The sequence below is a fragment of the Thalassophryne amazonica genome, chromosome 10, assembly GCF_902500255.1.
Source record: "Thalassophryne amazonica chromosome 10, fThaAma1.1, whole genome shotgun sequence".
Lineage (NCBI taxonomy): Eukaryota > Metazoa > Chordata > Actinopteri > Batrachoidiformes > Batrachoididae > Thalassophryne > Thalassophryne amazonica.
In genome coordinates, this window is record NC_047112.1 from 93,265,833 (window position 1) to 93,282,826 (window position 16,994).

At 39.2% G+C, this 16,994-nt stretch overlaps 1 protein-coding gene across 10 annotated transcripts in view; it reads left to right on the top strand.

The window, feature by feature from the left end:
- fryl (furry homolog, like) overlaps nucleotides 1–16,994 on the top strand; it is a 281,561-nt gene that overhangs the window by 123,287 nt on the left and 141,280 nt on the right. For all 10 annotated transcript variants that reach the window (XM_034180526.1, XM_034180521.1, XM_034180529.1 and 7 more), the window contains 5 exons: nucleotides 978–1,186; nucleotides 4,529–4,582; nucleotides 5,870–6,009; nucleotides 6,106–6,202; nucleotides 16,282–16,361. In XM_034180526.1, the coding sequence (XP_034036417.1) occupies nucleotides 1,067–1,186; nucleotides 4,529–4,582; nucleotides 5,870–6,009; nucleotides 6,106–6,202; nucleotides 16,282–16,361 (491 nt within the window). In that variant the 5' untranslated portion in view covers nucleotides 978–1,066. Of the gene's footprint in view, nucleotides 1–977; nucleotides 1,187–4,528; nucleotides 4,583–5,869; nucleotides 6,010–6,105; nucleotides 6,203–16,281; nucleotides 16,362–16,994 lie in introns of those variants that run through there.

Genomic DNA, 16,994 nt, shown 5'->3' on the forward strand with positions numbered 1-16,994 from the left:
TCTTGGGGCAGCATAGCAAATCAGTTGTGCATTTTGTGATAAAAGCATGATATTTGGCACATATATTCTAAATTAACTGTTTATTTTCAGCTATAGGGCCATCCTGGAGATGACCTAATTTGAAGTTATGGGGTAAAAACAGCAAAAATGGTGACAAAGGTCATTTTCAGTTTGTACCGAGGTCAAAAGTTAAAGTTGCTCCAATTTTTGTAAAAAGTGACGCAAATTATTGGTTGAAATAAAAGGATCAATAAATGGAATAGTTTGGACTGTGTTGAATGCTTGGTCTCCAAAGTAAAGTTCAAACAAGTTTGACGTCCATTGGATTTTATGACGTGACATATGTTACCCCGTAACATAACTAAGCATGACAGATGGTGCAAACTATTCCTTTTAAAATGCTATTAACTCTACCAATAATTTGCATAGTTTGTTTTACCAAAATTACCAACTTTTAAGTTTTGACCCCTGTACAAACTGAAACAGACCTTTTCTCACAGTTTTTGCTGTTTTTACCTCAGAACTCCAGAACATTCAGTCATAGATAGTCTAAACTATAACATTTTGGAACTGTTATGATCATACAAATAATATGGTGTAGTTTTCAACATGACTGGAGCGTTTTAAAATTTTGACCCCTCTAATTCTTTATTGACCGCTGTAGCTCATTAGAGGTCATCTCCAGGATGGCCCTATAGCTGAAAATAAACATTAGTTAATTTAAAATATGTGTGCCAAATATCACGCTTTGATCACAAAATGCACAATTGTTATGGAAAATTTAGTTAAGCTGCTCCACTAATTAAAGATCATAATGTAATGGGTATTGTGAAATTCTTGAATTATGTATAAATGTAAAATTTGGTGACATGATTGAAGCAGTTGGTAAGTCATTTTGTCCAGTCCAACCCCTCCCTTTTAATGTGAAAGTGGGTGACTTCAACTTTGTGAAACATTATTCTTTGCCCTTTCCACAGCTTCTCCACCAGTAAGTAGCAGTGTGAGTAGACGCCGTGCTCCCTCTTCAGTGGCTCCTCTGTCGTGGGAGAGACGCAGCGTTGCCATCATGTCCAACATCACAATCGACCCCGAGCTCAAGCCTGGGGAGTTTGTCATCAAGAGCCTGTTTGCAGAGTTTGCTGTTTTAGCTGAGAAGAAGATCGAGATGGTGATGGCTGAACCACTGGTAAGTCATTAAACACAGGAAAAGAAGTTCGGTGCACGACACCAGGTTGTAAAGGCTCTGTGGTCCAGTCGTGATTGTTTGTTTACATTCCACTTGTCATGCACCAGGTGTTTTTTTTTTGTTTTTTGTTTTTTTTTCTCCTTCCTCTCAGTGCTGTTAAGGAGTAAGTGAAGACTGAATGGAGTCAGAACTGATTCAGATCAAGACATAGTCATACATCGTGGAGTGTTAGCACCGGCTTGATTTTTTTTCTTTCAATGTATTTTGACAATGCAGATATTTTAATGCATGTATTTTAATGTTTTAATGTTTTGACATAACCTGTTGGGGTGAGGGGTTCATTGTGTAGCAGTAAAGGCAGCAGTGTACAATAGTTCTGAGCAGAGTGAGACACTAAATTAAAAGCTATAGCTCTCGAAGAAGCAGCGGAGTTTGTATGTGTTTGTGTTACAGTGGTGAAGTTATCCCCGTCACTGCTGTGTGAAACCACTAACAATGATGTAAATCACTAAATGTAAATCACTGCTACAAACCCAGCAGTAAATAAACACTAATGTAACTTCTGTGCCATCTGTCCTCTTCCACAAGGTCTCTTTGGTGGACCAAATATTTTTCTAGCACTATTTTCTCCAAAATCTTGGTGGCATCCAGCTTATTTTCCAAACACCATGGCTGTGTGAGAAATGGAACACATTTACTTTTATTGTGATGTCATTCCCAGTTACCACTTAGGAGGTAAATGAAATGCAGCATTAGCATGCGGTCAGAAATTTGACCTTCACCACTGACTATGGTCAAATTTCTGGTCCCAGCACGTGGGGTTCATAAAATTTGACGAGTTTGAATTCCTACTTCAGAGGGCTTTCCTGGGGGGCGTAAGTGGGGAAATTAGACTTCTGAGTGCAAATTGAAAGCACCATAATATGTAGAAAAATGGCAAATTTGTGGAAATGAATTTAGATATTTTATTGATAGTGAACTTGAATGGAGTATTTTCTCTCTGCTTGGTACTTCCTGAAGAGTTTTGATCTAGTTTCTTTTGAAAGTTGTATTATGATTTACAGAATATTGTATTTCAAGCCACGGAGATTTGTTGGAGGAAGTCTTGCATTGTTTGCTAGTTTTATTTATAACCTGGAGTTTTTATGGTGTGCTTAGAAGTACAGAATATTTCAGTATATCAGAGAAAAGAAGCATCCATGCATTTATTTGTGTAAAAACAGTAAGTCCCGTTTGTGCTACCTTGTTTGCACTCTGGGTTGCCACAGAAAATGTTGGATCTGCATGTTGAATTGGCACAAGTTTTACGCCGGATGCCCTTCCTGGCACAACTCCACAGGATACACAGGAGTGGGGTTTGAACTGGGAACCTTCCACGCTGAAACCAAGTGCACTAACTAACCACTTGGCAATCACCCCTGTCCCACTCATTTATTTATGTATTCATTTATTTTTAATAAGTATTTGTTATACTCAGGTTACAGGTTACAGACCAATATTTGTGTGTCAAACAAACATGTAGAAGTACACCAGTAAAGAACACCCAAAGAGTAGCGCTGAGGTCTGCTTTCCTGTTAGCAGAACAGTTCCACTTTTCACTGCCATTTTGCAGTATACAGTAAAACGCATCAAAATACTGATGATGGCCAATCTTAAATGACCACCACAATTACAGCATTGTATTATGGAGGCAGTAGTCTGCCATTAACTGTAAGTCACATAGTGGGGGAAGGCCCTTAATGACTACTTGACATAGAAGATGTTACTAGAGGAAACACTGTTGTGGTATGCTAATATGTTATATGTTGGACAAAGCATGCTTGACGACACCCATAGGTTTTCTATAGCGACCCGGAACAACCCATATGAAGCCCGTATCTAGGCGTTGCCATGTTGATAGCAGTGGCAACATTGGTTCACGTTGAACTCATTAATGCATAAAGGGGTGAGGCGTGTGTGATGAATGAAGCCTGAATATGCCCCTCTTTTCGAGTCTGACTACCTAAGCTTAACTAAGCTTGCTTAGTTACTTACTTACTTACTTTACTCTGCTCTCTTCCACAGCATGTCTTTTTCCTGATTCTCTCCCCTCAGCCCCAACCAGTCCCAGCAGAAGACTGCCCCTTCCTGAGCCTGGTTCTGCTGGAGGTTTCTTCCTGTTAAAAAGGAGTTCTTCCTTCCCACTGTCGCCAAGTGCTTGCTCACAGGGGGTCGTTTTGACTGTTGGGGTTTTTCTGTAATTATTCTATGGCTTTTGCCTTACAATATAAAGCGCCTTGGGGCAACTGTTTGTTGTGATTTGGCGCTATATAAATAAAATTGATTTGATTTGACTTACTTACCTACCTAAACTAGGCTTACCTGGGGTCGAGTGTTTATTCAATCATATCTTTGCAGACTGTGCAGTGGTTCTCCAAATGATTTGTTTTGATGTGGACATTAAAAGTTATTGAGCCACTAATTTTCTCAGTAACCGTGCAGTAAGTGGACCTAACAGATGAAGCTATTGACAGCTGCTAAAAGTGCTAACGTTGTTAACGAACAGCATTCAGTCCGAGAATTTCACTCAGCGGGAATATTGCCGCAGGGACATCTTAGATGATCCGTTAGGATGTTTCACTTCACAAAAAAACCATGTTATAAGTCCAAACAAAACACACCCAGCCCTCCACAACAGCTAGCACCCGCATTGAGCAAACACTTAACTATGGTCACAGTGAGAGGTGGAGACGCTGAACTTAGCTGCTGTCACTCAAAGCAACCATACCCCCAAAATTTACAGAACTTTATGGCTTTGAACATCTTAAATTAAGTAGATAGAAAAAAAATTCATCCCCTGTACAGTTGTCATGGAGGTGGAAACTATCTATAGAGACCAAAACCGTGTGTTGTAGCAGGCTGGACACGTTTATTTCTGCTCTAAAGTTGGACATTTTAACATGGACTGCTATGGGAGTGTGCTCTATTTTGGATGCAGCCTGAAGCAGCCAGTCAAGGAACTGCAACTTTGTCCTTCCAGTAGGGCTTCATTTAACGCCATCAAAGTTTACTGCTTGGGTAATACACACAAAATATTTCATTGTAGTTTTTTCACATTAGAAGTCAGAAACAGTTATGAAACATAGTTGTAAGTGATGTGGCATGTTGCTGGGATTGTCTTTACTACACATGCTGAATATGTTGGTTCAAATGCAGATGAGCAAAGATGTAAGATGCAGGTGGTCATTTTTGCGCTGCGATTGTACTTCAGTATTCTTCTTTTGTTGCTTATTTATCAATCGGCCTGGCCTGCAAATACCAACATTTTTCTTATTTGTGACGTTTCTCTCTCTTCTCTCACAGGAGAAACCTCTCTCCCGGTCTCTCCAAAGAGGTGAAGATGCACAATTTGACCAGGTCAGCTCAGTTATAATAATTGGCACAAAGAATGTCATATTCATGAATGTGTTGATGCTGTCATTTGTACGGCCACCAGCATTCTTCTGTTACATTAGTGTGTGTGTGTGTGTGTGTGTGTGTGTGTGTGTGTGTGTGTGTGTGTGTGTGTGTGTGTGTGTGTGTGTGTGTGTGTGTGTGTGTGTGTGTGTGTGTGTGTATATCCCCTGCCTCCACATTGTGTGCACCCCAGCTGTACAATGGGCCTGCATGCTGCAGAGTGCTTTGTTCAGCACAATACAAGCCAGTGACGATGTAATGCTATAGATCCAGCTGTCCCCATTGTGAGTGAGAGAGAGAATGTGGGTATAGAGTGCAAAAGTGAGAGTGTGAAATCGCTGTGTCATCCTCGGCAGTAAATCAGCTTTAGGTATTGGAGTGTATCTGCCTGGCTCCGTAAGGGCAGAGTCAGATGTTGCATAACTCTCCTGCCTCACATCCATCATATGTGCCCCTCACCACACTGTACTGGCCTTTAAACACGCACGCAGATGTAATTCATGGCTACTGGCCACTTTATCACGTTTTATTTATAACCTAGAACTTGTACTCACCATAATCTTTGGTTGGTATTGCTTTTTTAACTTGGTAGTTGTGGTATTTTTTTGTTTTATAATTAGACAATAGCTGTAGTTACACTACGCCATACATGCATCTTGTACATAGTCTCTTGTTTTAAATGCTTTTTAGCGGTACTAAAGACATGTACTTGACGACTACTCGTCTAAATAAAGTTCATGCGTGTAGCGTGAATAGTTCAAAAGTAATGACTTACGGAACGTTATCTTTTGATGTACCACTGGTTTTTGCAGTAAAATTGGAGTCATGATGGATTTGCAAAGTCCCAGTATCGTAAGAACTATTGAATGCATGTCTGCAATTTTGCGTGTGTTTGCTATGAATAATTTGTGAAAGTATGAAGCAAATTGGAGAAGGTCAGTCATTAACTTTTTACAAAATATGATGATGTATTTACTCATACCAAAAGCTGGAATGATGCATTAGAAAGCATTTATTTTGGATTTTATGCTTGCAGGTTCAAAGACATAATTTTTAGCTAAAATCAATGGACTAATCAGTGAATCAGTGTAATTGGCCCCTCGTATAGAAATTTAAAATTGATCAAATTTCAGTGTCATTCACAAAGCATATTAGTACTTTGAAGTCAAATATTTTTAACATATTTCTTGTTTTCAGTGTTTATCAGAAAGGTGAACTGTTTTTAACACAACTTGTTGGTTTTCACAGTTAATAAGCTCTATGAGCTCAATAGCCGAACACTGTTTGCCCTCCCTGCTGCGCACGCTGTTCGACTGGTACCGACGGCAGAGTGGTACTGAGGATGAGTCGTATGAGTACAGACCTCGTTCCAGTACCAAGTCCAAAGGGTAAGGCCCTCGCGTGTAAACAAATTGTCACGTGATTTATGTGTATTTTTGTTTGTTCATTTATTTATTTTACTTGCTTTCTCTTCCCCCTTTCAGAGATGAACAGCACCGGGATAAAGACTATCTTTTGGAAAGGAGAGACTTAGCCATAGATTTCATTTTCTGTTTAGTTTCAGTGGAGGTTCTAAAACAGGTGAGCTCTTGTGTCTTGACTTACTACTTTTATTTCAGGACCAAGTGTGCCTAAAGCCGTTCTATTGTTGAGGTAAATGCCACACGGCAGATTTATGCTAAATGTGCTTTGAACTCGAGGTCTGTGTTTCTTGATAATCATTCTTGGGAATGGAGTGTTTTCTGAGAGTGTTTTCTACAAACTCTATAATTTTTGTCTGCATTTCCTTAAGAAATAATATTCACTTAACATTGTTTTATCATTAAAATGCATCATTAAATGTTGCAAGCGACACGATTGAGAATTTAGGCTACGGGCTACGGGGGGTCCCAGTGCACCCCCCACCTTCCAGCAAGATTGGTATTTTTTTTGTTGTTGTTGTTCCTTGTAGTCTACTGAATCAGAAAAAAATGGTTAACATCAAAAATTTTGGGATGCACTATCCATGCAGGCCACTTTTTGATGTGAGGGGTCATTATGCGAAAAAAACAAAACAAAAAAAAAAACTATTTTGATCATATCAAAATTGAGGGTATATGTTCTTATAGACCTATAGCTTTTTTTGTTGGCTATTATTTAGCTATATTATCCCATCAATAGACAGAGGAGTAAATAAGCTTTCATTTGGTATATACACTAAACAAAAATATAAACGCAACACTTTTGGTTTTGCTCCCATTTTGTATGAGATGAACTCATAGATCTAAAACTTTTTCCACATACACAATATCACCATTTTCCTCAAATATTGTTCACAAACCAGTCTAAATCTGTAATAGTGAGCACTTCTCCTTTGCTGAGATAATCCATCCCACCTCACAGGTGTGCCATATCAAGATGCTGATTAGACACCATGATTAGTGCACAGGTGTGCCATAGACTGCCCACAATAAAAGGCCACTCTGAAAGGTGCAGTTTTATCACACAGCACAATGCCACAGATGTCGCAAGATTTGAGGGAGCGTGCAATTGGCATGCTGACAGCAGGAATGTCAACCAGAGCTGTTGCTCGTGTATTGAATGTTCATTTCTCTACCATAAGCCGTCTCCAAAGGCGTTTCAGAGAATTTGGCAGTACATCCAACCAGCCTCACAACCGCAGACCGCGTGTAACCACACCAGCCCAGGACCTCCACATCCAGCATGTCACCTCCAGATCGTCTGAGACCAGCCACTCGGACAGCTGCTGAAACAATCGGTTTGCATAACCAAAGAATTTCTGCACAAACTGTCAGAAACCGTCTCAGGGAAGCTCATCTGCATGCTCGTCGTCCTCATCGGGGTCTCGACCTGACTCCAGTTCGTCGTCGTAACCAACTTGAGTGGGCAAATGCTCACATTCGCTGGCGTTTGGCACGATGGAGAGGTGTTCTCTTCACGGATGAATCCCAGTTCACACTGTTCAGGGCAGATGGCAGACAGCGTGTGTGACGTCGTGTGGGTAAGCGGTTTTCTGATGTCAATGTTGTGGATCGAGTGGCCCATGGTGGCGGTGGGGTTATGGTATGGGCAGGCGTCTGTTATGGACGAAGAACACAGGTGCATTTTATTGATGGCATTTTGAATGCACAGAGATACCGTGACGAGATCCTGAGGCCCATTGTTGTGCCATACATCCAAGAACATCACCTCATGTTGCAGCAGGATAATGCACGGCCCCATGTTGCAAGGATCTGTACACAATTCTTGGAAGCTGAAAATGTCCCAGTTCTTGCATGGCCGGCATACTCACCGGACATGTCACCCATTGAGCATGTTTGGGACCGGCGTATACGACAGCGTGTACCAGTTCCTGCCAATATCCAGCAACTTCGCACAGCCATTGAAGAGGAGTGGACCAACATTCCACAGGCCACAATTGACAACCTGATCAACTCTATGCGAAGGAGATGTGTTGCACTGCATGAGGCAAATGGTGGTCACACCAGATACTGACTGGTATCCCCCCCAATAAATCAAAACTGCACCTTTCAGAGTGGCCTTTTATTGTGGGCAGTCTAAGGCACACCTGTGCACTAATCATGGTGTCTAATCAGCATCTTGATATGGCACACCTGTGAGGTGGGATGGATTATCTCAGCAAAGGAGAAGTGCTCACTATCACAGATTTAGACTGGTTTGTGAACAATATTTGAGGGAAATGGTGATATTGTGTATGTGGAAAAAGTTTTAGATCTTTGAGTTTATCTCATACAAAATGGGAGCAAAGCCAAAAGTGTTGCATTTATATTTTTGTTGAGTGTAATAAGCTCAGTTTCCTTGAGACTGTGGGCATACACAACTTTTCAAGCACATGGCAATGAAAACACATAGTTTAAAATTTTCACCCAAATTACAATTCATAGGAAACCTAAACTCACTAGTACCCTCAACTCACAACAAAATCAGTATTTTTTTTTATTCTATAATGTATATCAAATTGATTAATAATGGTTACCGAGCAAAAAATATTTATGTCCTCCATATTCCTGTCTATTATGCAAGTGTGGATTCAATTCATGAATGTATAAGTTGCACCTAAAATATGAACGACCAATGTACTCCAAGCTTTGTATATTTTACTATGACCATTGGACTTCACAGATTTAATGTCAAAGAGAAGGCAAATAGATTAGCTTACAGATATCCTACACGTAAATTTTGATGAAAACATTTGTTTAAACATAAAAATGAGGCATGATATTGACAACCAAAATATAATTTCAAGGTGAACATGACATCTTTCTTTGATTTTACATTTCCCTAATACATCAGTGAATCAGAGAATTTGTACAAGCATATGGAAAACCACATGTTCAACATGTTGATGAATTGAGGTTCATCACAATGGATGCTGTATGTGCCAGTGATGATAACATTTGAGTCAGTCGAGCAACATTGACTTGGGTCGAATGCCGCCATGTAGGAGGAGCCTTGAGCAGCACATTCGGAGGGTTAATTTCCAATTGGGAATATGGAAGAGAGCACATATTGCAGATCCAGACATTCCACAGGCAACTGATGGCAATGGTTGGGCCATTGTCAGTGGTCATTTGGAGCCACTCTGGTATGAAGGAGATCTTCTTCCACAGCAACTCTCTGAAATCTCAGAAGAAACATCAGAAGAAGGGGAAGAATCTGGTGAAGACGATGAAGAAGCTGGTGTGGTAGATTACTTTGTCAGTGACAGTTCTGGTGATGATTAATGAAACATGTTCTGTGATGTTATGAAAATAAACATGCATACATCTCATTTGAATTTCCTTTCTCTATATTACTTACCTGGCTCATGCATCTCACTTCAGAGTACTTACAATACTTACCTGCCTCCTGGTCACAAGATATATCTGGTGATATTCGTCTATGAAACAATGTCAATCATTATTGGAATAAATGGCATATGAAATATACTTGCTTGTGCAAATTCTCTGATTCACTGATGTATTAGGGAAATGTAAAATCAAATAAAAATTAAATTAAAATTATATTTTGGTTGTCAATATGATGCCTCATTGTTATGTTTAAACAAATGTTTTCATCAAAATTTACATGTAGGATATCTGAAAGCTAATCTATTTGCCCTCTCTTTGATATTAAATATGTGAAGCCCAATGATCATGGTAAAATATACAAAGTTTGGAGTACATTGGTTGTTCATATTTTAGATGCAACTTAGACATTCATGAATTGAATCCACACTTGCATAATAGACAGGAATATGGAGGACATAAATATTTTTTGCTTGGTAACCATTATTAATCAATTTGATATACATTATAGAATCAAAAAAAATATACTGATTTTGTTGTGAGTTGAGGGTACTAGTGAGTTTAGGGAGTTTTGGTTTCCTATGAATTGTAATTTGGGTGAAAATTTCAAACTGTGTTTTCATTGCCATGTGCTTGAAAAGTTGTGTATGCCCGCATTCTCAAGGAAACTGAGCTTATTATATACCAAATGAAAGCTTATTTACTCCTCTGTCTATTGATGGGATAATATAGCTAAATAAAAGCCAACAAAAAAGCTATAGGTCTATAAGAACATATACCCTCAACTTTGATATGACCAAAAATGGGGTTTTTTCGCATAATGACGCCTCACATCAAAAAGTGGCCTGCATGGATGGTGCATCCCAAAATTTTTGATGTTAACCATTTTTTTCTGATTCAGTAGACTACAAGGAACAAAAAAAAAAAAACAATCTTGCTGGGAGGTGTGGGGGAGGGGGGTGCACTGGGACCCCCCCGTAGCCCGTGGCCTAATTTCTTCTGTTTTCCCCTCCTTTTCTTCCATAACAGTGTAGCTTAGTACAGCATACAAAGTTTGCACTATTCAGTCTCTGTAGGCACAGCCACAGAAACATATAACTCCTTTAGAGTGGTGGGTGTCTTGGTGGCTTCTCTCAGTAGTCTCCTTGCTTGGTCACTCGGTTTTTGAGAACTGCCCACACCATATAGATTTACCATACAGTACCATGTTGTATATATTTCTTAATGATGTGAATGATGTCCAAGAGATATTCAGTGACTTGGAAATGTTGATGTATACACTCCCTGACTTGTCTAGCGAAAACAGGCTATGAAGTCATGAGTTACTTGTTCTAAATGGTGCAGTTATTATTTTGTCTTGATATTGTCATTAAATTTATATCATGTTGTGGAGATTTGTTTTTGGCTTGAGTTTAAAGGGGATTATTTGGGAAATTTTGATATAGAAAAGCCTGAACACGCCCCCAATAATGGCATAAGGAAATTTAAATATGTAAAAGCTTTAGAGCGTGTGTGTCCATGCTATCTGTTGCAACTCGTGGAAAAGTGAAACACCAACAATATGCTACATACAGTTAAACATGCAGTGATGGGGACCTACCATTATCTGAGCAGAAACCGCCTTCTGATCAACAGAAGATGGTTTTAAGATGTTAACATTTTAGCTTTGTGGGAAAGTGTGATTATCTTCGCTGTGGGGTTTGTGCATAGGCTTTGTGGAGTAGTTGCGTGCATTTCACTCTCATCTCGTGGACCCAGGTGCTTTTTTGTACAAGTACTTGTGTCATGGCCTGCATCTGTATTCAGGTGTAGTCTGCTATTGTAATAAATAGGGCCAGATTTCCTCTTTTTTTTCAAAATCTTGATGCAAATTGGGTCCTTAATAAATTAGTTTCTCTATCAGAACAGAAGCAAGCTATTTATTGCTATGTATTGTGTGGATTTGTATTTCTGAGTGCCTCTCCAATTTTGTTTTTGCTGTCTCATAACAATTGGCCCTCATCACTACAATTGGCTGTAAAGCCAGAGTAAATGTAGTGAATGCACCAGGTTGTTTTGATTATTCCATTGATTATGCCTGAAAGCCACCTGCATACAGAGCCATTACATTGAGTTCAAGTGCTAGTTACTGTTCACCTCCTACGTTATTGCAGTTGAGATTCATTGTTGAAGTGAAGCTTTTTTTCAAGTCATGACATAATAGACTGCAGATGCATTGCTTTCAGTTCATTAGATTTTTGTAGCTCCAAATGTCAACATAAGTCACCCTAAGGTGCTTCATAAGGGCCAGGTCGAACTTTACACGCACACACACACACACACACACACAGACCCAACACACACACAGGTAATAGTGGGGGAAAAAAAACTCTTAAGTTTGCGATGTCGGTCCAGACATCTCGTGGTCATGCAGGGGGCCGCCAGGCAGTGGTGGGCACAGATAACCAAAAAATTAAGTTTGATAACAGATAATCAGATAACTGAAAAGTTATCTTTGATAAAGATAAAACGATAAACCACCCAAAAATGTATCGGAAGTTACAGATAACCGATAACCGACAAATTCCAGTATTGTCTCTGGTACACTTGCAACTACTAATAAACTGAATTTGAGTTTTAACACAACGTTCGTTTCTGGGAGCATCAAAAGTGACAACAGACCCAAACAATGAGCCCACACTTCTGTCTTTGAACATCTTGCCCCCTGCTGGAAGCTAGCGCGTGTTTACTACACAGCTTCCAGCACAGGAGCAAGCTGAGAGCAGCCAAAGCCCAGCTCTCTACCAATCACAACGCTGCGTCATTTGTACAAAGTTAAAATATAACATATATCTTTTAATGTTGAATAATGCACTAATTCTGAGGTTTTGTAACAAACACAGACAGATCGCAAAGGATTCTGGGTAAAATGTGCCTCTGCTAAACACTGATTTGATTGAGTCATTCATTATGTAAACCAACACGTTAATGTGACGTGTGTCGTCTGTTGGTGTTTACAGATAAATGTGCATTTATTTGTAAAGTATTCCATTTTTTATTTGTAAAAACAGGCATTTTTACGGATCCCTGGAAGTGTCATCGCAAAATGTTTTGCATGTGGCGAGCATGCGCTCATTTTATTAGTGCCATGTGCACGTTTTATGATGTTGTGCGCACATTTTATTATATAATTGTGCACGTTTTATTATATTGTAAAACGTGCACTCAATATTGTCTTCACACATAAATGTTGGCTTTACACTGTGCGAGTATTCCTTGTAAGGCGTAGATGTATGGGTATGTGGATGTAGTATGTTGCACATTTTATGTGGATGTAGTATGTTTTTGTTTTTTTTGTGATGTGCCGGTATGCAGGCTGCTGAAATTAATTGCTCCTGGTGGGATGAATAAAGTTGTCTAAGTCTAAGAGTTTTGGCCCTTTTTCAGATGATTTTTCATTCGTGCTAGAATTTTTTGGACCGAGTTTCAGGTTAATCGCGCGTCCTGCATCGTGTAGTGTACATGGAGTAACAAGCTGCGTTTAACATCTCACGACCACCTCCTGATCGCCGATCGTATGGTCGAATGAAAATCAAACCTGTTTGATATTATTCTGGTCGGCCGTCGTAAGGGTATCCTGCTGCTGAAGAGCTACAAGCGTCCAACTGAGCATGTGCAAATACCGCAGAGCTGTCTTGTAATGTTTTTTTGTTGTTGTTGTTTTGTTTTGTTTTTAAACTTTGATGTCTCCCATCGAGAGTTTTTGTAAATTAAGTTTGAAAAAAAAAGCTTACGTTTTGCTTCTGGAAACATGAGTCAACGTGTGGTTTTTGAACGTACGTGTGTGAGAACAAATCGGGTGCTCTGAACTTTTACACCGTGCGGTTCTGTGGTACAGTTTGAACTGAAACCGAGTACAGTGATTAAAAATATCATACAGTGTCTGCCCAGCTTCAGGACAAATACTGCCATGAACACTACTGGCCAGTAGATGGCAGTATAGACTGTGAAAACTTGCCAAAACAAACTTCCAGATAATCTGTGTCTGCTACATTTAAGATGCGTGGAATTTAACAAACACAAATACAATAACGTCTATAAACCCAGAGAATATATTCATGAGAGTTTTAGGCACTAGAGTTTAATGCTGTTGTCCGTGGAACCTGAACAGAGTGTCTGAAATGCATTTGTCCTGCCGTGAATGTACTGAGATTACCCTATCCTACCCATAATGCACTGCTGGGCACAGCATGTGCTCACTAAAACCTTAAAAATTAGCGCATTACTTTAAAACTAAAACATCTGATATTTTCACTTTATAAAACTTCAGATGTGACAGTAATTTTACATAACTTGTCCGAAATTAGTTTGGTTAAAATTTGAACCATAAGTTAAAAATGAATGCCTCTGGATGACTTGGGTGATATTGCCAGCGTATCAGTATGGTGTTAAAAGAAATGAATTTTTTTTTTTTTTTTTAGACTGGTTCTGCTTTGCCTGCAGAGGATAGAGCAGTTTCTCATACAACCCCTGGCAAAAATTATGGAATCACCGGCCTCTGAGGATGTTCATTCAGTTGTTTAATTTTGTAGAAAAAAAGCAGATCACAGACATGACACAAAACTAAAGTCATTTCAAATGGCAACTTTCTGGCTTTAAGAAACACTATAAGAAATCAAGAATAAAAGATTGTGGCAGTCAGTAACGGTTACTTTTTTAGACCAAGCAGAGGGAAAAAAATATGGAATCACTCAATTCTGAGGAATAAATTATGGAATCACCCTGTAAATTTTCATCCCCAAAACTAACACCTGCATCATATCAGATCTGCTCGTTAGTCTGCATCTAAAAAGGAGTGAACACACCTTGGAGAGCTGTTGCACCAAGTGGACTGACATGAATCATGGCTCCAACACGAGAGATGTCAATTGAAACAAAGGAGAGGATTATCAAACTCTTAAAAGAGAGTAAATCATCACGCAATGTTGCAAAAGATGTTGGTTGTTCAGTCAGCTGTGTCTAAACTCTGGACCAAATACAAACAACATGGGAAGGTTGTTAAAGGCAAACATACTGGTAGACCAAGGAAGACATCAAAGCGTCAAGACAGAAAACTTAAAGCAGTATGTCTCAAAAATCGAAAATGCACAACAAAACAAATGAGGAACGAATGGGAGGAAACTGGAGTCAACGTCTGTGACCGAACTGTAAGAAACCGCCTAAAGGAAATGGGATTTACGTACAGAAAAGCTAAACGAAAGGCATCATTAACACCTAAACAGAAAAAAACAAGGTTACAATGGGCTAAGGAAAAGCAATTGTGGACTGTGGATGACTGGATGAAAGTCATATTCAGTGATGAATCTTGAATCTGCATTGGGCAAGGTGATGATGCTGGAACTTTTGTTTGGTGCCTTTCCAATGAGATTTATAAAGATGACTGCCTGAAGAGAACATGTAAATTTCCACAGTCATTGATGATATGGGACTGCATGTCAGGTAAAGGCACTGGGGAGATGGCTGTCATTACATCAATAAATGCACAAGTTTATGTTGATATTTTGGACAATTGAAAGGATGTTTGGGGATGATGAAATCATTTTTCAAGATGATAATGCATCTTGCCATAGAGCAAAAACTGCAAAAAACATTCCTTGCAAAAAGGCACATAGGGTCAATGTCATGGCATAAGGTCAATGTCAATGAGCAGATCTGATTTGATGCAGGTGTTAATTTGGGGGATGAAAATTTACAGGGTGATTCCATAATTTTTTCCTCAGAATTGAGTGATTCCATATTTTTTTCCTCTGCTTGGTCTAAAAAAGTAACTGTTACTGACTGCCACAATCTTTTTTTCTTGATTTCTTATAGTGTTTCTTAAAGCCAGAAAGTTGCCATTTGAAATAACTTTAGTTTTGTGTCATGTCTGTGATCTGCTTTTTTTCTACAAAATTAAATAACTGAATGAACATCCTCTGAGGCCGGTGATTCCATAATTTTTGCCAGGGGTAGTAGAAGCAGCTCTTTTCTGTTTGCAGAGGGTGGAACTATACATCTGTTAGTAAACTTTTAACAGGTAGGTCCTCAATGATTTTAAATTTGAAAAATGTTTGTCGCTGTTCAGCTTTGTTTACTACGGTATCGGTCTAAAAGTTATCGGACAAAAAGTTATCGCACAAAAATTTATTGGAAGATAATTAGTCCAATAATGGTTTTTAAAATTATCTAAAAAGATAATCCGATAATGAAAACATTATCTTCGATAATTATCTGTTATCGGATTATCGGAACTGTGCCCACCACTGCCGCCAGGTAGTTCAGCAAACATTATCTTCGATAATTATCTGTTATCGGATTATCGGAACTGTGCCCACCACTGCCGCCAGGTAGTTCAGCAATCATTGAAGATCAACATTGTTTTACACTATAGATGTCAGTCGTGCTTTACTGTTCACACTGATCTGATTTACTTTACTGTTTCACTGTACGCGTGATTTACAGATCAAGAAAACTCACCATGTTGGTTAACAGGATTATACTTAATTTATGTACTCTTGTTGGTGCACAAATTAACAACATTTATAGTAGTTTGTTTCCATCAATGACTGTATTAGTTAAATGCATTGAAAACATACCATCTTGCAGCCGAGTTTGTCCTTGTTGTTTTTTAATCCTATTACAGATACAGATTTACTGGATGTCTAAGCACAGGAGTTCCACACAGTTTCAGCTAAAAGCCTATTCCTGGAGACCAGAACTAAGTTGTTCTTGGCTTTGCTCCTGTAGGAAGGATAATAAATAGTAACAAAGAGAAAGAATGAAGAAACTAACATTTCCTTGAAGTAAAACTGATTATCCATTTTTACAACACAGATTCCTCTTCATCCAGTGCCAGATGTTTTAGTCCATGAAGTTCTAAACCTGGCATTTAAGCACTTTAAACACAAAGAGGGGTAAGTAAAGGAGGAAAATGTTCACACACACTGACAGAAGTATTTTGACACTCATCCTTGTAGATGAAGTTGATTTTTCATGACAGGGTGATGGGGAGCGAGAGGGGGCGGAGGCTAGTAATCTTGTACACTTTACTGTTGTTTGTTCATTCACCCCAGCATCCAGTGGTATTATGGAGTCGACAAGTAAAATGATCACGTGTTCCACTTTTGGCTATAAATTAAGCAGACGAATGTTACATTTGGAGCTTTAGCAGAGTCAAATATAACCCCAGAAGCAGGCAGCCAGGACATGGAACTAAAGGCAAAAACCAAGGTGCTTTAATTATCTTCCGTGTCAAACAATCCAATACATCAGTGATAACTATATGACAACAGTGACGGTGCAAACATACAAAACGTTCAAGCAAGGAGACAGAGCAGAGATCATGTGGAAGGTGCAGGGACTCACAAAAGCAAAACACACAGCGGGAAAAAGACGCAAAGTACTTACAAAGCAGTGACCTGAGTGGAGACTAACAAAACACGTAACTGAGGCAATTGACCGGCAAATGAGGAAGCAGACGGGAGTAATTTATAAGCAAATGAACAGATTAACAGGTGCTGAATCAGTGGAAATGGAAAAGCAGAAAC